Here is a 22463-nt window from a genome sequence, read left to right on the forward strand (position 1 = left end):
AGAGATGAGGTCTCACCAAGTTGCCCAGGCGGGTCTCGAACCTGTGGGCTCAGGCAGTCCCCTCACCTTAGCCTCCCAAGGTGCGGGATTATAGGCTGAGCCACCGAGCCCAGCTAATATACTCTTAATCACTACTCTGGTCTTAAATTTACTACACATTTGTCTAAAATATAGAATCTTTAATTTTCTTCTGATTTTTCTATTGATAAAGAAACTATACTTGCTTGGTTTTTGTTAATATTGTCATGTAATTTATGTGATTGAGTCTCATTATCTATGGCCTTTAAGTACTTAAAGTCACCATGAACACTGAACCATTGCTAGGAGGGAAAAAATACACACACATACGTATGCGTATCTCAAACAGAAGATCCTTTACAAAAATTTTACTCTGGTAGATTCTTTTTTTTAAATTTTATTTTGCAAAAGAGAAAATAAGGTTCAGCTAGTTAAGTGACTTGCCTGAGGCTGTCCCATAGATGGGTGCCAGAGTTGGAATTTTAAGCCCTATCCATCTGGCCCCAGAGCCAGAATTTCTGGTAGTTTACTGGACTGCCCCCTATCTTTTCCATCCTCTGGTCTGATGTGAGAGCAAAACAAGGCAGAGTGTCACCTTGTTCCAAGTCATCTGGGTGTAAGCTACAATGGGCACATCTTAGCAACTCTGCACTTGTGTGTCAATGACTGGAAAGCACCAAGGCTATTTATTTTGGGGTCACAGATTTTAGCAAGTCGGTGAATTTGCTAATACAGAATCCATGAATAATAAGGATTAACTGCATTTGCTAATTAAATAGCATCTATAATTGAAGAAGTTCTAGTAATGTTTTTATTTTTTATTTATTTATTTATTTTGTTAAATTTTTTTTGTGTGTTGGAGTCTCACTCTGTCACCCAGACTAGAGTGCAGTGGCTGCTCCCAGCCACCGCAGCCTCAACCTGCTGGGCTCTGGCGATCCTTCCACCTCAGCCTTCCAAGAAACTGAAATTACAGATACGCGCTATTACACCTGGCTAATTTTTTTGGAATTTATTGTAGAGATGAGGTCTCGCCAAGTTGCCCAGGCGGGTCTCGAACCCACGGGCTCAGGCAATCCACTCACCTCAGCCTCCCAAAGTGCGGGATTACAGGCTGAGCCACCAAGCCCAGCTAACAAGTTTTTAATTATCACAAGGTGTGGTGGGGCCAGAATAGCTTTGTCATTATTCCCTTATCCTTGGCCTGCTTCTTCTATCTTACCAGTCCAACAAGTCTTCCTCAGAGAAAATGCCATGTGGAAAAATTTGCAACATGCTTTCTTCGAACAATATATTTGCACAGGCTATACATTATAGCCTTTCTATTATTGTTAGACACCCGTTGTCCTTATTTTAACTGCTTTCAGAGCATTGCCCTGTTTTCCATACGTTAATCTTATTTTAAAATTAGTAGGACAGAGCTAAAAATAGTATAATAAAATTTTGTGAGTTTTATTAGCTTCAAACTTCATAAATGGAAAGTAATATTGAAATTTGGCTACCTTTTTTTTTAATATGGAGAGTCTATGTTGCCCTGATCTCAAACTCCTGGCCTCAAGTAGCCTCTCAAAATGTTGGAATTGCAGGTGTGAGTCACCACACCCAGCCTAGCTACTACCTTTTAAGGCAGTAATTTTTCATAGATGTTGGTGATTACCATCATTTACAATAAAACTTTGCATTTAAGTAGTTGAGGGTTTTTCTTTTAAACATACACACATTTTAAGACTGTAAGTCATGTTCTCTTGAGAGAGTTTGAGCATGTATCATCCCAGTTTTAAAGATAAAGCCATGTCATTTTTTCCCCCCAATTGCAAAACAGTTGAAAAGCAGATTGAAGTATTGAAATCCGTCTCTTTTGACTCTAAATCCAGTCCTTTCCCCACTGAAAAAACACCTTGCTGACTAGGGTATAGTAGGAGTTTAAATTAGTGGACTTTATGGTCTCAGGTATGAATTATAACATTGATGAGGTGTGAGGAGCTATGCAAATGCAAGTGCTGATATTAAAATTACAATGTATATTTTATATTAAGTTAGTATTAACTTATATGAAATATTAGAAGTTTGTAGATAGCACTTGACTTAAGATTGACTACTTAAAATGTAATAGGTATTTAACCATGTAGAATTTGTATATAAGCTGATACGATAACTATTTTCTTGCTATGTTATATTTGGTAGTATGTACTATCTCTTAAAGATCTTGTTAAAATATCTGTGTGCATTTTATATAGTTTTCTTTTAATGGCTAACATTTGGGGCTGATGATGTGATTCACTACTTAAGATAAACTGCTGCTTTTGACATTTCTTTACATTCCTAACCTTTTTATTAATCCTTAAACACTGTCAAGGTTTTAATTTTTTTTTTTTAGCACATCATTGGAATTTTATTAAAATACGTTATACTGCAAATTTTAAAAATTCACTTTGACTTTTTCTGTGGTAGTCATCTGATGCAACTCTATGGGATGTGCTGAATTTTGCATTGTTGACACTACTGATGAGTTTTATATTTTAGTGTTATTTGTAATCAATAAACTATTATGTATGTAAAGGGATGAGACCAAAGACTAAATTTCTCTTGTCAACCTTGATAGTGTTTTAGTATAGATGTTCTTTCATTAGATACTGGAAATACAAAGGATTTTAGATAGTTAGTGAATGTACATGTGAACTAAAATGCTCTCTGTGTATTTTCTGTTGTGTAAGTACTTGTTCTAATCCAGTGTTATTGCATTATGTAATTGTTCTCCCTGGGAAAAACAGAATGGCATGCATTTTCCACAATACGTAAGTGACCAAAAACTAGCCTTTTTGCAATAAATTGGCATGCTATTAACCACTGCTATAGCAGAATCTCATAATCTTTCAGCTATTACTTGTTTTCACATTCAGATTTTCAATGTGCCAAGAATTCTTCCTAGCATCTACTGATTTCATGGGTGTGTTGCAGAATTGATTCTGATGGTGGCATGGAAATACTGATTTTTTTTTCTTGCTTAATATTCCGCCATTTGCTGCCAGATGGCTGGATGTCTGTGTGTGTATCTGTGCTGCCACTATGTACTTGATGACTTCTGAATGAAGGGAAATGTTGATTGTGGTAATGTTTAAAATAACAACTGCATGAAATCTTACAGGCTTCTGCTGTAATTAGCAGTTTGTCTACGGCTCTTGCAGATCTTGGTTTTCAAGTAGGGAGAGACCAATAAGCCCTACACACTCAACCAATACTAAACTTGTAACTATTCACTTTAGTGTTATTTTTTAAAAATTATGCTTCATTTAACTTCTCCATGCATATGTTCAAACTGCCATATAATTTCAGTTATTTTATGTTTCAGCAGTGTTATTGGTCTTTCACCTGTATTTAGTTTCAGTCTTCATTATGAGAAACACACACAGGGAATGTTGTTAAGACAGCAACTGTATTTAAAATGACTCTGTTCTCAATATTGTATATTTACAGATCACCAATTAAAGAAGTAGAAAGGGAGGAACTTAAATATCTGAGTGGTAGATGGATCCTTTAAAGATGAAAGAAGCATAAACTGACTTAAAAATTTTTGGAATAAATTAGAACACTAACATACATACTCTGTATAGTCATACTCAATAGTTTGAAATCTGTAGGGGTTCTTTGAAAAGAATGAATGAAGTCCTTAGAAACTAATTTTTTGGAAGATCAAGTTATTAGTTGAGTTGGGATGTGTAGATGTTTTTCTTTGAGTGCTAAGGAAGTGAAGTACCTAGGAAATAGATTCAATAATACTGTCCTTTTTTATGATAGTGATAGACTTTAAATTTTAGAAATATTTAAATTTTTTTTTAATCTAAGGATTTTTAAGGCTGTAAAAAGCATGTTGAAATCTTAGATCACTGTTGTATCTAAGTTTACGTGGTTATTTTTTTCCTTCTTATAAATCTGCTTTTCTGCTATTTCAAGAACTTTTTTCATTGAGCACTAATTGACACAGTTATTAATGATCGTGTCACTTAATCACAGCTGTCTTAGCAATTCTTATTAATGGAACTAATTCCTTGAACTCCGTTGACACATATGAGTTATATTTCTTTGTTTACTTTTCTTTCACTGTGTCAGGCACCCCCTGTAATGGCCTATCCTGCTACTACACCAACAGGCATGATAGGATATGGAATTGTAAGTATTTTTTTAGGTACAACTTTTGGAAAAAAGATTGATTCATCTTTAAAATGCTTTTATTATGGGCTTCCCCTAAAAAAGAATTGTTTCATACACTCCAACCCTAGCCCCTAACATAGGAAAACCACAGCATTAGTTTCATAAGTATTTCTAGAGTAATCATTATATAAGAGATGTTATGTATTAATGTTCATAGTATTTCCTGGCATATTTTTCTTTTCATAACTTTGCTAGGCATTTTATATTTCATTACAGACTCATTTAAACATTAATGTTAACTCCACGCCTTTGTTGCTGTGGCCTTATATATAGTACCAGTGGGGTCTTAAATCTTTAATATTGTAGAGGATGGAAGGGAAGGGATTAACATTTCTTGAATGTTGAGGGATAAACTTAGTCTGGTAAGACTGGAGAAATCTTCCTATGTCATTGATTGTTATATTATAAATCAGTCTTTAAGCTTTTAAGCTGCCCATAACACACATTCTAGATTGCCCTTGGGCTTTTCAGTATATGGACTCACTTAGATAAGAAATGGCGGCAGTAGCTCCACCCCACTGGTATGTATTCAAGGAACTGGTAGAAGGCAGCACTGTGTCCCTTGATACTGCTACTGTGACTGCTGTGCTACTTTGTATATATGATGTGGAGGTAGCTCCTTCCATAAATATGGAGAGGGCTCACAGCTTTTTATTGGTGGTCATTGCATGAAAAAGTCCACACAAAAACTCAGGCCATAAACTTAAAGTGAAGCTCTAGATTCAAATAGTAGTCTCCTTGAAAGGTTAAGTAGAACTTGTTGGAAGATAAGATTTTAGAGTATTGCATTTTAACCAAAATAATATAGTGGCCTGTATGTGCATTATTTTCACACTAGGTATTGTCACTTATTAGGTTAATTTTATACCTTGGAGTGATCATTTTTAAAGAAATATGTTTGATGGGGATTCTGTTTTCAGTTACTCAAGAATGAATTAACCTCTTTCTGTATAACGTAAGCTCCTTCTCCATTCTTCCTAAAAATAACTGAAATAAAATAGGACTACAAGAGAGTAAACCTCTTCAGAGAATCAGCTCTCTTCACTTGTGATTACTTGCACAAGAACTTGACTTGGTATTCAAAGGCAATTTACTTTAAAATGTCTTAGCAGTTAAGGTATAGAGTCTTAAGTTTTCTTAATGTCTAGACCTGGCAGACTTGGAAGTTTTAAGCTCTTTTGGTCCAAATCATTTCATCTGTTTCATTACCATAAAGTTTAAATTTTGCAACTCATTGAATAGAAAAAGTTAGGTTTTGTTAACACCTTTTAAAAATGAACGTGTTAGATTAGCCGGGCATGGTAGCGCACACCTGTAGTTCCAGCTACTTGGAAGGCTGAGACAGAAGGATCACCGGAGCCCAGCATTGAGGCTGCGGTGGCCGGGAGTGGCCACTGCACTCCAGTCTTCGCGACAGAGTGAGACTCCAACTCAAACAAAAAAAAGAGCATGTTAAAAACTTTCCATACCAAAAAAAATATGCTCTTTTGTTGAGTTGAACTCTTCTTACTCTGTTGCCCAAGCTGGAGTACAGTGGCATGAACACGGCTTACTGCAACCTCAACCTTCTAGGTTCAGGTGATCCTTTTGCCTCAGCCTCCTGAGTAGTTGGGAGTATGTACCACCACGCCCAGCTAATTTTTCTTTTTCTTTTCTAGAGACAAGGTCTCGCTATGTTACCCAGTCTGGTCTGGAACTGTTCATGTGATCCTCCTGCCTCAACCTCCCAAAGTGCTGGGATTACAGGCATGAGCCACTGTGTCCTGCCACCCCCCCCCAAAAAAAAACAACTCTTCTTAGTTTGTAGCTGTTAGTGTTATTTGTGTTCAAAGGAAGTTTCCCTTTGAGTCAAAGCAAAAATACTAGGACCTTTCATCCCTGTTATCCTTCTAGTCACAGTAAGGAAGATGTGAGTCAACATCTTTTAACTTGATATTTTTCTTTTTTTTTTTTTTAGCCTCCTCAAATGGGCAGTGTCCCTGTGATGACACAGCCAACCTTAATATACAGCCAGCCTGTCATGAGACCACCAAACCCCTTTGGTCCTGTATCAGGAGCACAGGTATTACACGCTACATGTTACTTGTAATGTGCTTAATTTGGAAGTGATATGATATTTAAAAAACGCTTCTATACAATTTGAGAAACGAGTTACTGGCATCTTCCCCCTTCTTCATAGATGTTCCTGGCATCATGTCTTTTTCATATAAGAGCTTTTAGGAATATTGATTATTTGGAGGGAAAGGACAAATAGATTATAAATATTAAAGATGGAAAATTCTTGGTTGGTGGATCCAGAGAATGTTTTTTTTTGAGGTTAAGGAACCTGCTTTCTCTTCATGATTCTGGCACGGTCTCTTTTGTGAATCCTTGAACCCATTAACTCAGAGCTTTAGTTTCTTGGCTAATGGCTAGAATGATGCTACAAGGGCGTTGCCCTTGAGATGTTTGTAAAACTCTTCTTGGCAAGTCTCCACAAAGTTCTGAATGTTGTTTTTTCTTAGATAATTTTCTGCCACTGAGGATTGTATTAAAAATAAACCAAAAAAGGGGTGAAAAAGCTTGAAATATTATACAGACCTAAATTCTTTAAATGAGAGACTTTCTCCTTGAGGTGTTTTAAGACTTCCTCCCTCAGTTACTGAAATACATTCTAAATATTGATTTTTTGTATTTCATTTTATTATTGTTGGCATAGAGGAATCTGGGCTTTTTTTTTTTTTAAACAACAACAAAAACTTTTCCTCATTATGGTTAGGAGAAGAGATAGGAAATTCCTTTATTGTTTTCTGGTGGCATACTGTGAGATGAGACCCATGTGAAGTGACAAGATGGCTTATCCTTCTATGTTTATGGCTCTACTCACACGTTTAATAATTAGAAGTTAATTATAAGTGATTGTTAGAACACTCCTCCTTTTCTTAAATGGTTTCCAGTGCTGATGGGCTACTGTCTGTGTTTAATGCTTTTTTGAAAACATTTGAGCATTTGGTAATGAACTTGTTATTCCTTCTCCACTCGAATGCATGTATATTACATTTGATAAAGCATATGGTGTTACATTGCCAAAATTAGTTTATATTGATCCAATTTGAATTTAGTCTCTATGTACAGTAGTCTCCCCTTATGCTTGGGAGATATGTTCCAAGACCCTCAGTGATACCTGAAACTGCAGCTAGTACTGAACCCTACATATGCTATGTTTCTTCCTATACCTAGGTACCTGTGACAGAGTTTAATTTATATATTGGGCACAAGATATTAACAATAACCAATAATAAAAAGCTGTGTGACTGTGTGCTCATGTGAGCGCACACATGATCTCTCGCTGCCTTTCTCTCTCTTGAAATATTTTACTATACTTTACTCACCTATTTTCAGACCATGGTTGACTATGGGTAACTGAAACCAAGGAAAGCAAAACTCTGGGCTGTATTTCATAGACTAGTGAAGCATACACAGTCCTTTCATTTTTCAGCTTTCCTGAGTACACCATCATTTAACAAATTGATATCTTTGTTGACAGAGGGTGGATAGTGAATTTAGTTCTTGATTAAGAAGTATAATCCAAGTTGGTTGCAGTTCATACATTTGCCCACCTGCCTCTTTTTTTCCCCTTTGTCCATGTTAAAATGACTTTCTTCCAGTTCTTTAATCAGTTAATTATTTACAGCAAAGATTGCTTGGGGTCATTGTTGTAGGGTAATTGCTGCAGTCATTACTTTTATAAGTCACCTTTTATTTGTTCATTTTTTATAAAATGGGTTAGGGTATTTACAGTTTTTTTTTTCTCTTCTTTTACCAGCAGTAGTTCTGATTACTTGTTTAACTTGCTAAAGAAACATATTAGATTTCATAATCTTTCAAGAAGTATATTAATGATTTCCTTATCTACTGAGTAGATGTTTTCTTGAGATTAAACAATTATAATTCTTCCTCATGTCCTTTAGTTTTTTATGCTGTTATCTGTACTTTTAGGTTAAGATATGTAACGTTTAAGAATTAATCTTTAAGGTAGACAGGTCTACTGTGACAGTCACATTTTATAGATGAGGAAAACTGAGGCTTGGGAAGGTTCTTCAACTAAGTTAAGTGGTGAAATGCACCTAATCCCTAGGTGTCCCTGATTCCTGGTCTCGCACTCACACCATACTGTCTCTCTGCTAGTGGACTGAATTCCGATGGCTGTTACAGTAGTAGCACTGTCGTCTTTTGCTAGCAGTGAACCACTCAGCAAATTCATTGAGCTTTTTTGCTGGATTGTAAACCACATTTACACATTCAGAATGTAACTAATATAGTTGTCAAGAACATCCTGTACGGTTTAGGGTAATATCTTCAACCTTGAAACATTGTATAGGAGTTTTGTTTTTCTTAAAAAAGTTTAAAAAGTCTTAGGAAAAGTCTATCTTTAAAAAAATTGCTTGTCCCCCAACATCTGCTCTTAATGCAGATTTTGTATCCTGTTGTCTACTAAGACCCATATAACTGTCACTGAAACACCAAAAAAAAAAAAAAAAAAAGCCTGAATGTCCATGTGCATGGAAACAGTGATGGAAATGCCTTTTCCTAATTATTTTGTGCCAGAAATGAATGCAAGCATTAGGGTAAGATGTTTGTAATTGAGAGATAAATTTTGAAGTACTTAACTCTGGATATTACTGACTGAAATAGCAAACGAAGAAAGCAAATTCATAATTAGAAAAAGAAAATCAGATGGCAGTGAAGTGGCTTAAAGACGCTTTGGTCTCTACACAATCATATGAATTATGTAAAAGTCAGAATCTTCAATCTTTTAATGTGACTTTTAATTCTTTTGTTTTCCATGTATCTGATCACAGAGTTACACTGATTGTTCCTCTGCTGCTATTAGGTCCACGCTTTTCCTTGCATTCTGCAACATTCACCCAGGTTGCAGCCTCTTTATCCACACTTGCCATGCAATAATCTCTCATGTTCTTTGCCTCTCTGATTTAATCCTTTATGTAGATACTGGAAGAATCTTCTGTAGGTAGTGTGTGTAGCATTTTATGTCCATACTCAATCATTTAGGGAGGTTAATTTAAACATAACAATGTCTAAAGCATCCACTTGGATTTCCTTTCATCTTAAAACTATTTCGTGAAGTCTCCCTTTTTTTTTTTTTTTTTTTTTGAGTTGGAGTCACTCGGTCACCCAGACTGGAGTGCAGTGGCCGCTCCCGGCCACCGCAGCCTCGACCTGCTGGGCTTCCTCCTCAGCCTTCCGAGTAGCCGGAATTACAGGCATGCGCTACCATGCCCGGCTGATTTTTTGATTTATTGTAGAGATGAAGGCTCGTTGCCCAGGCGGGTCTCGAACCCGCGGGCTCAGGCAGTCCACTCACCTCAGCCTCCCAAAGGCGCGAGATTACAGGCTGAGCCACTGAGCCCGGCTCTATTTTTAAGAGTAATAGTGAGTGAGCAGAATATTCATGTTCTTCAGTTCCCTTGCCTTTACAACTCTCAATAGTATCCAGTATCCTGCTGTTACCTGTCTTTTCCAAAAGTCCTTCATCTGCCATTAAGTAGATTTATTCTTCAATCATCTCTTATCCCCTTCAAGTCCTTATGAGATCTTGGAATTATTTTCCTTATCCTGCATTATTTTTCTTTATAGATTTTAGGATTACTTGGCATCCATCCATCCAGCCATCCATCCATTCATCCATCCAATCTAGTGAAAAACTTCTTTATTAGATTGTAAGCTTCAAATAGGCAAACTTCTATGTGACATGTTTACTTGTTTCCCTGGTTCCTAGAACACTGCCTGATGTGTAATTGTTTTTGGACGTTTTTTTGTCAAATGAATGAAACACGTGGAAAACTTACCTTTTTCATCAAGTAACTTACTCTGCTCCTCTTTAACCTCTAATTTGAATTATGTAAAACCATTGTAAGCATTTATAGCAGTGTTCAAATTTGGTTTGATTTGTGGCTAATAGTTACTGGGTCACCTAAGGAATGAATACACCTTTGACTTCATGATTGAATATTGTTAATACTTTTAAAATTAAACTGTTTACCTTTGAAGTAAATGAGCTTTTTCTCATGCTTTTATGATTTTTAGACAGTCTCTAAGATTGTGTCCATAGGCTAGCTGTAACCAAAATATTTTTCCTTTTAATTGTTTTTTCATTGTTTTGTTCTCTTTTTCCAGTTGTATTTAAAATTCCTTTAGGGCAGAGACCATCTCTTTGTACAGTGTAAATTAAATGACAGTTAAAGTAAAAAATGAAATTCCATCAAAAGGGAATGTTTTAATCAGATCTCAGTCTACAGCTATTCCCCCGAGTTATTCCTTGCTCCTTAAAGTGTTTATTTTGGAAGCCATTGCTCACATAGGGCATAACTTGTAGCTCCTGGTCTTTTGCCTGACTACTATTAATCAAGTTAATATTTTTTTAGAGTACCTCAGCCTGCCCACATATGTTTATCTTGTTGCCATTTAGTGAGACGTTCCAAACTGTGTTGTGTTTTACATTATATCTAGATTACTCTAAGTGCTGCATTAGTGCATACTTGTGCTAATACCTTCCAGATGGCTGTTAGCTCAGATTTTATTCTGTTCTTTAGGATTGTCGTTATTGCTTTCATAGATAACACTGTAGCTTTGAAATTATGCTTTCCTGTACACATAACCCTGCTCATTTTTTTTTTGTGCTGGGTTTTTTAGATATTTTCATGGAATTGTTAGTTGCTAAAAGATAGGTTTTTTTGTTTCTGTTTTACACCTCACTTTGTAGTTTTTGTTATTGTTTGTTTATTTTGAGTGAGAGTCTCACTCTGTCACCCAAGCTAGAATGTAGCAGCATGATTATAGCTCACTGAAGTCTCGACATCCTGGGTTCAGGTGATCTTCTGCCTCAGCCCCAAGTAGCTGGGACTACAAGGGTGTGTCACCACAACCACCTAATTTACTGATTTTTGTAGAGACAAGGTCTCACTGTATTCCCTAGGCTGGTCTTGAACTCCTGCACCTAGCCTCATGTAGCTGTTTTAAATATGTTGCTTTACATACCTTCCTCGATACTTGGCTTCATGGAAAATTCTAGGTCCCTGTATCCTTTTTCTTCCCCCCCTCTATGTTTCCTGAGTCTTACTCACTATTTGATTGCTTGTTACAGATGGTTAGTGTCTCTTTATTAGCTTGGGGAGAATGGGACTCCTATGCCTTTTCTTACTGTTGCTTTATGTAAATTTTACAGGTGCTTTATATATATGAGATGTCCATTGCTGACCAATAGTTTGTAAACTCATTCTACATTTGCAATATTCAGCTATTATGTTACTAAACAGCTATTATGTTACTAAACATGAAGGCCCAGTGATATGAAATAACTCTGCCTTTTAATTAACATGTATATAGTATATGATAGTTTAGATATTGTCGGAGCTCTTTAGGAATAGGAAGGGCTGTTAGTTATAGTCTTATCATTTCTTCATATGAAAAATGCATTGATCACATATTAATCCATCTGTTTTCCCAAAAACAATATAAAAACTATAGCGTTTAATCTTAAAATTAAGTGTATTAAAAGTTTTGTTGGTTTCTTGATTGGTAGCTGTAACCAAAATATTTATTTTTTTAAAAATAGGGGATTGCCTATTTTGTTTATGGAGGATAATGACTGCTGTTTTTGCTCACAGGGACCAATTTTTAGTAAGTCTGACATCAGTTAAGTATCTGAAAAGAAACAGTGGCTTGTTGTGAGTGCTCTTTAACTTCTAAATGGGGTTGCTGTTGACTTTAGATTTTGGAATAATTTAAGTCTTACAAAAAATGGCCTTTTTAGTGACTTTCTTGTTTTTAAGAACTAATGGCTCTTTGCTTTTTAGGCTTAGTTTTTGTTTTGTTTTGTTTACTTTCCTGGCATGTTAATTGTGGGTATTGGCAGTGCTTCTCTGTCAGCTGACCTACCCAGCTGGATTTCTGTGAAGAAGGCCTTTTGCTTTGTCAGCAGTGTGTTGTGCTCATTCATTCTTGCCTGCTACAGGATACCATAAGGGAATTTTCTTTGGGAATTGGAATGTAGGTGAAGACTGGTTCTGTTGCTCCCAGTACACACATGAATCACTCAAAACACCTGAATCCATCAAAACAAAAATGTTAGGAGCCACATCTGACCTTTATTGTTAACAAGACAACCTGTAGAATAAGACCTTGCTTTTTTTAGGTTTTTTGCTGAGGACATTCTTTCTAAAAGGTGGAAATCTAATATTTTGTCTTAATAAATAAAACAGGAAGATGTTCCTAAAATCTTGGTTGACTGTGAAGTTCTACAAAATCTTCATGATGTACAGTATTGCATATATTAAAAGCATGGGAATAGGGTAACTATCTAAGATTTACTAGGAAAATCCTTTTAAAAAAATTATTTTTCTACTCAATCGTTTTAGTTTACATTAAATGCAACCATAAATTCTAACTGAATTGAAATTAATTGGGCTAGCAGATTTTAGAGAGAGAAAACTCCCAGCTTTGGAATCATCAAAACTGCATTAGAGTCTGTAGTGGTTTCCTGCAGCTGCCATAAAAAAAGTACCACACACTTGACGGCTTAAAACAACAGAAATGCATTATCTTTCTGTTCTGGAGGCTGTCATTTTGAGCTGAGGTATTGGCAGAGCCATGCTCCCTGAGTCCTCTAGAGGAGGATCCTTCTTGGCTCTTCAGTTTTTGGTAACCCCAGTCACTTACGGTTTGCAGATGCAGTCTGTTAACCTCCACTCACCATGTGGCATTCTCTCCGAGTCTCTGTTGTCACGTGGATTGCAGTCACTCTGGTGACCTCAATCTTAACTTGATAACATCTCCAGATACCCTATTTCCAAATAAGGGCAGACTTCTAGGTACTAGGGATTAAAACATAACATATCTTTTTTAGGTGACATAATCAGAGAGTCTCAATTTGAGTCCTTACTAACCACGTGTTTGAGGGTAAACTGTCTATGTAACTTTGAGCCTTCATTTCCTTATCTGAAAAATTATGATATGACTTTATGTATAGCCTTCATTTCCTTATCTGAAAAATTATGATATGACTTTATGTACTTTATAGGTTTACTGTAAGGATCAAATGGAAATATTTGAAACTGACTTAGGAATGTGGAGGTTTATCATATTTTTAATTGATTATAAGGAACACTGTTTTTTTAAAAAAAAATTAACAAGGCTGTCCTATTTTGGAAATTGTTCCTATTTTCTGAATTGTCCTTATTCCCCAATTATAATTCATTGTAATACAATGTATATTTCTTTCCACGTGCTACAGATTCTCTTGATTATAAATAATTCATAATTCATTATTTTGAAACCTTAATTATGACTCACGTTTATTTGACAGCATCATTTAAAATTATGGAACTCTCTCCTTAGACTATTTACCGGAAGCCCAGTATATAAAGGAAAAAGCATGTAGCCTTAAGATCACACATAGAACAAAGTTTGTATTTTTTTTTTTTTTTTAGCCATACAAAAATGCCATATTTCCAAGAAAGGTCTACATTGTAGACACATGTAATTTTTTATTATAATACTAGTTAACATAAATCTTAGCTTTTCATTTTCTTTATTTTTTGAGAGATCACAAATTGAAATCTAAGTGAATTGGCAACAAACACTTCAGATAAGCTGAGCCAGTTTTCATGATTCCCCTCCATCAAGTGGAACCTTAAAAAGCAAACAAGCAAAAAAAACTTATCTTACTCCTGGAACTATTTCTTATATATGGAAGATGTTTATTTTTAGCTCAGGTTAGTTAGCAGTATTTCTACCCATGAGTTGAGGGAATCTGGTGATGTATTTTCCTCTCTTCAGTTTGGTTCTCTTTAACTCTTTGTCAACTTAGGTTTCCATGATTCTAATGAGATGACTTAAGATACTTTTTTTTTTTAACAGATGCATTGCTTCTATGTTAACTTTTTTTTACTGCTACTCTAGCAGTAGTCTTCAGTTTTTGGGAGATTCAGATACAACATACCTTCAAAGAAAATGCTCTATAGGTCACTGTGTGGCATCCTCTATAAGATAGTTAGTGCTTTGAAGGCAACAGGGTTAATATTGGCATAACTTTGTGGTGTTACTGATGGTCGGATGTCTAAGATGAGGTTTTGTTGAGCATAAACCCAAGAAGTAGTTATCAGTGGCACTAGAATAGCCCAAAGATCAGATCCTCTGTGTATACAATAGAGAAATCCATTCTTGTAGCCATATCTCACAGAGACAGCTGAGGAATAGCATTATCCTTAATATAAAATAAATGGAATGCAGCACTGTATATTTATATCCTTATGCAACTAGATTCAGATTTACCACTACTGGCCTGGCCACATTCTAAACGTTATGCAAAACCAACCAGAACGTCTGTACCCAGCACTTTGGGAGGCCGAGGCAGGTGGATTACTTGAGCCTAGGTCAAGACCAGCCTGGACAACATAGCAAGACCTCATCTCTGCAAAAAAAAAAAAAAAGATAAAAATCACCCTGGCATGGTGGCATATACCTGTAGTCCCAGCTACTCGGGGAAAGATCACCTGAACCCCAGAGCTCCAGGCTGTGGTAAGTCATAATCTTGCCACTGCACTCCAGCCTGGGTGACAGAGGGAGACCCTGATCGAAAAAAAAGAAAGAAAGAAAAGAAAAAAATTACCCCAAACCAACTGAGCTGTTCTGTGACTCCGTTTTATGGCCCGTGTCTCTGTGGAACTGTGTCAGTAGCACTGTGATCTCTCAATGTTTTGATTACGTAGCAGTGTTAGGAAAACATGTCTTAAACATTGTCTTAGTCCCTTTGTGCTGCTGTGATAGAATACCACAGACTGAGTATTATAAGGAATAAAAATTTCTTGGCTCACAGTTCTGGAGGGTGGGAAGTCCAATATCAGGTGCTGACTGGTGCCTGGCAAGAGCACCTTACTGCCTTATAACATAGCTGCAGATATCACATGGCAGAAAAGCAAAGCGAGTGAACAAGATGGGCAAACTAAATTTAAACATAAATTTTGGAGAGGACAAACATTCCAACCATAGCTAGCATACATATACATACCCTCAGTGTATGTGCAGATCATATTCACATTTCCTACAGCAATATCTTAGCAACATTAAAAACATGGAAAAATAGGAATTTATAAAATTAAGAGATGCTCTAATAATTTGTTCTTACATTGCACTTTGGAGTCTTTTTTTATGTAGCTCCTGCTTTATCCCCAAAAGGTTTTTTAATTTAACACATTTTTAAATGTTTACAATGTGTAATTCACTGCTAGCTGCTGAACAAGAGACATTTCCTGCACCTGAGGAGACTAAAGGGGAGAGTAATAGGGAAACATATGTGACTGTTGATAGAATGAGAGCCGTTATAAGACATAGAGTGCTGAGAGCATGATGGAGGAGCAGGAGCAACACAGATTCAGTGACATTTTGAGCAGGGCCCCTTGTAAGGATAGATGAATATTTGATGATAGGTTATGGAAAGGAAGGTTGAGCTAGTATTTGAGCTACTTAATTTATGTCAGGCAGCATGCTGGGTACTTATGCAGTTTATTTCATCCTCAAGACATCCATAAATGGGGATGTAGGTGTTGGGCCTAGTATTCTAAACCCCACATCCTAAGAAAGCTAAGATTAGATTCAGTTCCATCTTTCTACAAAACCTTGCCCTGTCATTCCAGGAAAAGGGAGGAGTACACCTATCTTTCTCTTAAGCATTGACTTTTCTTCTTCAGTGAAGACAAATTGAGCCTCTACAATGTTGTTCATTTGCTATCCAGGTTTTTGGGTGACTGAAAAATTCAAATGTAAGACTGTGGCGTAGTTGGTTCTCTAAGAATTTTAAGTATAGCCAAATGGTGCCAGAAGTTTTCACTTACATAGCCAATCCTTTATTCTTTCATAAACTTTTAATTACCCTAGTCTCACTTTCTGAGACTATTGCTAGTTTCTTGTTCTAATCTGAAGTTTTCTTTCTTTGGTGTTAAGCAGAAGTATAATGAAGTTGTAACCATTTTTATGTTTTATGCTTAGTCTGTCAATAGAGTTTTTAAAAAATTTATTTACTCTTGGTATGTTTGTCTTTTATTAAAGTTAATTTATTATTTCTGAACTCTGTTTTTGCTATATTAAATATGCTCTAAAACCAAAAAAGTTTTTGCTCTGGCAATAAAAGCAAAGGCTCCCCTCACCCCATTTCAACATATTTTCTTAAAAGGTTGTTTAGAGTAGTGGAGGAAGGGTGGAGGAATTTCCACTAAGAGTTACCATCATCGGTCACTTGCAGATTTCAATTTTTTATTTATATTCTGCTTTTGCTTCTCAATATTTCCTTTTCCTGTACACAAGAAAAGAAGACTAAGTATGTCTATATTGAACTGATGTTTAAAATTTAGACATCTTCAGTTGTGATATAGGTCATTTTGATTTGAATGCACTGATAGTTGTACTAATTTTTTAGCTCTGGGAACTCTGGGATGTGTTATTTGAAATAAATGAATAAAAGCTATTTTTTGGTTTTGTTTGAATTTTACTTGTTAAAGACTTCTGATGATGGCATATCTATGGTAAGATTAGACTAGAATTATCAATTATGATTTGTCTTGTGCTGACTTGTAAAATTTGGTGGTTTTGTGATGAATGTTAATATTGTTTTTTATGTTCCTTAGCAGCCCTAAGTCATATTTTTTAATTTACTCACAGGAATAAGTAGAGGATAGCTCTTATAGTTTGAGATGACTTTCTCAGACTTTTTAAATCTTGCTTCTCACCCAAGATCCAATTGCCCCTTCATGCTCTTGTTTTTCCTGCTTTCCTTGAGCAGTAACTGGGCTATTTCAGCCTATTGATTTTCCTTGTCTTTCCTTATTTACCCTCTGGGGTGACTCTTTCTTACTAGTGCATGGGGTGTCTATGCTTTGGTACAGATGCCAGGAAGTGGTGGAGCTATATGTTCAGGGACCCCACTGGGTGTCCTACTCCTTAGAGCTGTGCGGTCTACCAAGCCACTTTATGCTGTACTTTCATCTGCCTGGTATGGATATCGACAATAAGAAACTTATTCCAGAGATATTGTTTATTTTATTATTGGTGATATTTATCATGTTTTAATTTAGCTGCATATTTATAGATACAAGGCACATGTTTATGTGTATTTTACCAATTGAAGAGGCTAGAAGTTTTAGTTAAAACCACTTTTTCCTCAAGAGAGATTGATCCTTTTCAGCATTGTTTATAAGCCGTGAGGCCTTCTTCAGCAGTGGGCTCACATACTGAGAAGAATAGATTTGTGTCTTTTGTCTTTATTCTTCAGGGGCATTTTCCTTTGGGACTGTCAGGTCTTCAGACTGCTGCCCTCATGAAAGCATGTAATTTGGGAAGACATTTTAGTGTGGGACTCTCATAGGAAACTTGTGATTTCATATGCAGCTTATCTACAATGAGCAGGGTTTGTTGTTGTTTTAACTTCAAGTGAAAGAGAAAATCTGCTTTGGAGAGAAACCAAGTTAATCTTGAAGATAAATATGGATACTGGACTCCTTTCAGCTCGCTGATGATGGTCACTTTATTTGAGATCATTCTGCTTCTGAATGACCATTCATGGTTGGGCTGAAGACGAAGGAGAGAACCTCCTTCCAATAAAGTTACACCTTAATTTGTCTTTTATAGCTGATATTTGAAACCTCAAGCCCAGGCATGCTGCCTTATTTTTCTGTCTGTAGCTGTCTGAGTGATTCCATTATCCTTTCTATTATCTTTTCCCATTGTCTTTGAACATTTATTTTTTAGAATAAGATATGGATCAGGAAAATTACTCAACCACTAGTATAACTGGTGGTGACTTCTAAACCTGTAAATTGATCTTGGCATCCAGAACAACAAATTGCATATGCTGGTGATGTAATATTTGCTGAAGATCATTGGCTACTCATTCTCTATAGTGCTTTTCTTAAAAAAAAATAAAGAAGTAGAAATATAAATGAGATTACTTTGGACCTGCAAAGACAGTATGAATCTTTTGTAGGATTTGATTGTTGATGTATGAATTAAAAATATTACCATTTAGTCTACTTTGAATTATTGCTCATTTGAACATCCCTAAAAGGACAGCTCATTTTATAATAGCCCTGTGCTTGAGTGTTCTGCAGTCTTATTCAGAGGGAGAAAAAGAATTAAAAGTTTGTTCCAAAATAAAAAGTTTCATGTTGGTTTTGAAATACTCATAAGTTGACTTGGCGAAATTAGGTATATGAAAATCAACCTCTTGGCCTTTCAGGAACTGTCTTTCTTTAGGAGAATATTAAAGATACATTACTGAGTTGAGTGGTTTACCTGCCTTACAGTATATTCAGATTAGATGATAAGAACAGATTCTAAGAATCAAACAGGAAGCAAAGCAAAGATTTTAATTATTCTCCAAATTTAGGGCAGTAGGGTGGACAGTTACCCTATGTTATCTCTAGGTCCCTTTCATCTACCGCAGAATGTGTGTCAACTGCAGTGTGCCCACATGAACATACTGGAGACACATCCATACAAAGTTCTATGAGCTGAGGACAGGATTTTCCATCTCTTATGAGGAAGAAAAGGCAAGAATATTGCAGCTAGATACGATGGGCCTGGGCTGAGGTCAGTTTGTACAGCTTTGGACAGATAGCCTGAACAGGAAGCCATATTCTCTCAATTAAAAAAAAAAACCACAATTATATACCCCTTTCCCTACCTCCCTTCCACATCCCTCCCCCCCGCAAAAAAAAGTCTTAACCATGGGTCAGCTTATGTTGACCTTTTTGGGTAAAAGACTTTATTCTTTTGAATTTCAAAAGCAAGAATTTGTTTTCTGAAAACACAGCCATTGGATACCTTTTAACTTGACATGTGACAGACTTTCGTTCTAACAATTCCATTTTCTACTAAGGCTTCCTTTATATTTATTAAAGATGGCAAAACAAAAAAATCACTTCTTCTTTCATACATTTCCTGCTTTCATGATCTGTCATTCTGAGATCTTTTTTTCTCTCCCTCTCTCTGTCTTCTTTCCCCCAGCTGTCTGCAGCATCCAGCCCCTCCAGTCACAGTCCTCACAGAGCCTCAGGAAAGGACCCTTTTGCAGAGCTCTCTTTGGAGGATTTCTTATAAATCACTTTAGGTATTGCTGCTCGTTGGGGGTGATGGGGACTTAAGTACTTGAAAAAATGACCAAACATGAAGCATAGTGCACTCTTCTCCTTTGTTTCTTTAAAGGACTCTAGATTCCCTCTCCTCCACTTCCTCCTCCTCTATTCTTTAGGTAAAGAATAAAATAGGTCATAATAGGACATAAGGAAAAACAACTTTTGGAAAGTATCTTTAACATAGTCTCACTCCCTGCTTATAGCGGATGGACGAGATCAGATAGCACCCTTAAAACTAGGCGCTTCGGTCAGTCTTAAGAGAACTGGAGAGAATACCACGATTTGACACATTGCACTAGAGCTTGACAAGGGGCATCTTTAGTTTTAGTATGGTAGCCAGGATTAGTTGTGGAAAGTCAGTTTCAGCAGTTCTTTAAAGTGTTTTTATGAATGCCTTTTCGTTTAAAAATGGTAACTTTAAGACCGTTTGCTTTTTAATTAAGGGCAAGTGAATACTTAAGCCCTTTTGATTAGAAGGTTTCTGCATATGATCCACACTGCCTCTGTTTGCTGGAAGACAGTGTAATTTGTTCTTCTTGGTCCTCTAGTCCCCGGTTTAGATCTGCCTTCTAGATCTGTGTGATTTGTACTCTTTTGATTTGGCAAGTATATTGGCATATCTGCTTCAGTACCTTCAGTACTGTATCCCTGGATGGGCAGTTGAAAGGAAAGTATGACTGAGGTATCTGAGTGAACAGTGATATCCTATTGGAAAGTATTTTTTAAATCTTTTGGATGTTAAATTTTATTTTAGTAAAGAAATGACTTAGTTTTATTATCTCTAATTTTATGTCATTTAGAAATAATGGTTTAAATGTTGTGTTCCCAAATAAGATTTTACTTGGAATATTTTTGCTTATACATAGATGTTCTGAACTTGTCATGAAAAACTAGTCATTGGTCTTTTTTCTTCCTCTCCCCCCAAATGCTATTCCTTGGTTTTTAGTAATTAGAAAGATATTTGTAAGTCTCTATAATTATGCTTCAAATATTTAGCCCTGGCGCATGCTTTGCTGATAATACTGATTTTGTTTTGTAATCAGGGTTTGTGATAGGCATATTGTGAACACTTCTGGGCCAGTTGAATGGAAAAGGCCACAAAGCATTTTCATTTGTTGAGAAGACATCCTACAATGCAGTGAGTTAACTTACATGCTTTTTTTTTTTTCAGATACAGTTTATGTAACTAGATGGAAGAGAATGGAATTATTCCAAGAAGACAAGTACTCAAGCAGCAAATTCTTACTTCCAGCAAAATCCAAACTGCTGTCTCTTAAACTCTCTTCTTCCATTAGAATGCTACAGTAACTCAGTGAAGGCCCATGAAGGAAATTGGGACTAGTTTATAGGAGAACGTATCAATACAATTTATAAAGCCAAGAATTGCCATGATTTAAGACTAAGATCTGTCTTTTTGGTGACTAACCCTTCAGTTCCTTCAACTCCTGTTAATACCCATAATCAGTAACCTACCAAGAAAAAGCCCTTATTTGGAAAGTGTGAAATTTGTATTTGGAAAAGCTGCCTGGAGAGAAGAGCTGTGTCCTTTACTGTAATTCGCCAGGACTTTTTGGGGGATCAAATCATAATTCTTAATTATGCATTATCTTTCTTTTCTCCAGTCCTCACAGATACAGTAACAGTAACTAAAATTAACTTTTCTTTTAAAAAAAATTTATATTCAGTTTGCAGTAGACATTCCTTAAGTATTTGTATTTATTTATGATTATCAGTTTTACATAACATTAATATTGTATCAGACCTCCTTATGAAAATGAGTATGGATGTACACAGTATGTTTGATTTTTATCCACAAGAATGAATCTGATTCAGAATGCTTTTTTCAGCTGACATACAGAGCACTAAATATTATAAGGCAAGTCCATAAGTCTGAATCTCTTAAGAATTCTCAGTCTCTATGGGATTTAGGGAAGCATTATAAATGCATTAATCCTTATAGTCAATTCTGTGCCTAGGATTTTGCCAGGGAACAGTTCACTGACTAGGAAAAGCACTACATTTTAAATTCAGCATTAGTGCATTGGGAGGATCTTTACTGCTTTGTGCTTGGCATGTCATTATTTTCCATTTGACATTAGGGCCTTTCCAAAATGAATGTGAGGAATTGCTTTCACTTCAAGACTTTCCTTCTTTTCAGTAAAACTCTAGGAGGTGTTACGGGGGGAGGGAAGGGGGACAAAATCCTTGAACCTTTCATTTGGCTTGTGCCATGTTATGATCATGTACCTTTTAAGTAAGGGGAAATAGTATCTTTAAAGTTAATGTCTAGCCAAGAGTTTAGTAAACGAAGAATTTAACTGCACTGTTGATCGGTGCTTTGTGTAAATACATCTTAACATCTGGGTTGAGAGGGGCCTTAAGAAGGACAGTTCATTGTAGGAAAGCAGTTCTGTACATGAGTTTAAGCATACTTGTTGCATTGTCTCTGCAGATTCTATTTTGTTTACAATATTAAAATGTACGTTAGCAAAATGGGTGGATTTTCAAATAAAATGCAGCTTCCACAAAACTTTTGTTATGGTATTCTGGTCTGAGGTACATTTTCTTTTCCCGTTTTTCTTTTTATTATCATCAATATCATCATTTTTTCCTAATAAAAGTATAGCTAGGTGATTATATTTACTGATTTAATAAAATGTAAGATCTATTTGTTTTTCATGGATTTTCAAAAAGATTTATCTATGCACTTTGTTACCTTCTAAACTCTTATTGATAAATTGAATTGCTTGTTAAAATTATTCATTTTTGTTTTTGATCAGATGCTTTTATTCAGGTAAGTTTAAGGGAGAAAATGCTTTTGAGTTTGACATATTGGTGCTTATGATTATGTCTGCCAAAGAAACATTTGATTGTATCATGCTGCCCATTGAATAGTGAGTAGGACTCAGAGTACATGATAAGGGATTAAAAGCTTTGCATTGATAAGTGTCTGCATAATATTTTTTATGGTTGGAAAAAATATATAGACTTTAGCCAATATGCTTTGTTGATCTTACCAGCTTTTTACGTTTCACTATTATTAAACCATTT

The 22463-nt window shown here is 35.9% G+C and overlaps 1 protein-coding gene across 21 annotated transcripts in view; it reads left to right on the forward strand.

Annotated features, from left to right (window-relative positions):
* Nucleotides 1-21956, forward strand: part of PICALM (phosphatidylinositol binding clathrin assembly protein) — a 102434-nt gene extending 80478 nt beyond the window's left edge. For 7 of the 21 annotated variants that reach the window (XM_008071106.2, XM_008071115.2, XM_008071122.2 and 4 more), the window contains 5 exons: nt 2790-2813; nt 4126-4185; nt 6185-6289; nt 19285-19387; nt 20584-21956. In XM_008071106.2, coding sequence (XP_008069297.1) covers nt 2790-2813; nt 4126-4185; nt 6185-6289; nt 19285-19377 — 282 coding nt within the window. In that variant the 3' untranslated portion in view covers nt 19378-19387; nt 20584-21956. The remainder of the gene's footprint in view (nt 1-2789; nt 2814-4125; nt 4186-6184; nt 6290-19284; nt 19388-20583) is intronic. The other 14 variants (XM_008071129.2, XM_008071139.2, XM_008071147.2 and 11 more) reach the window with 3 other exon arrangements.
* The last annotated feature ends 507 nt before the right edge of the window (nt 21957-22463 follow it).

This window comes from Carlito syrichta, unplaced genomic scaffold (genome assembly GCF_000164805.1).
Source record: "Carlito syrichta isolate Samal-C Ts95f unplaced genomic scaffold, Tarsius_syrichta-2.0.1 Scaffold112660, whole genome shotgun sequence".
NCBI classification, from domain to species: domain Eukaryota; kingdom Metazoa; phylum Chordata; class Mammalia; order Primates; family Tarsiidae; genus Carlito; species Carlito syrichta.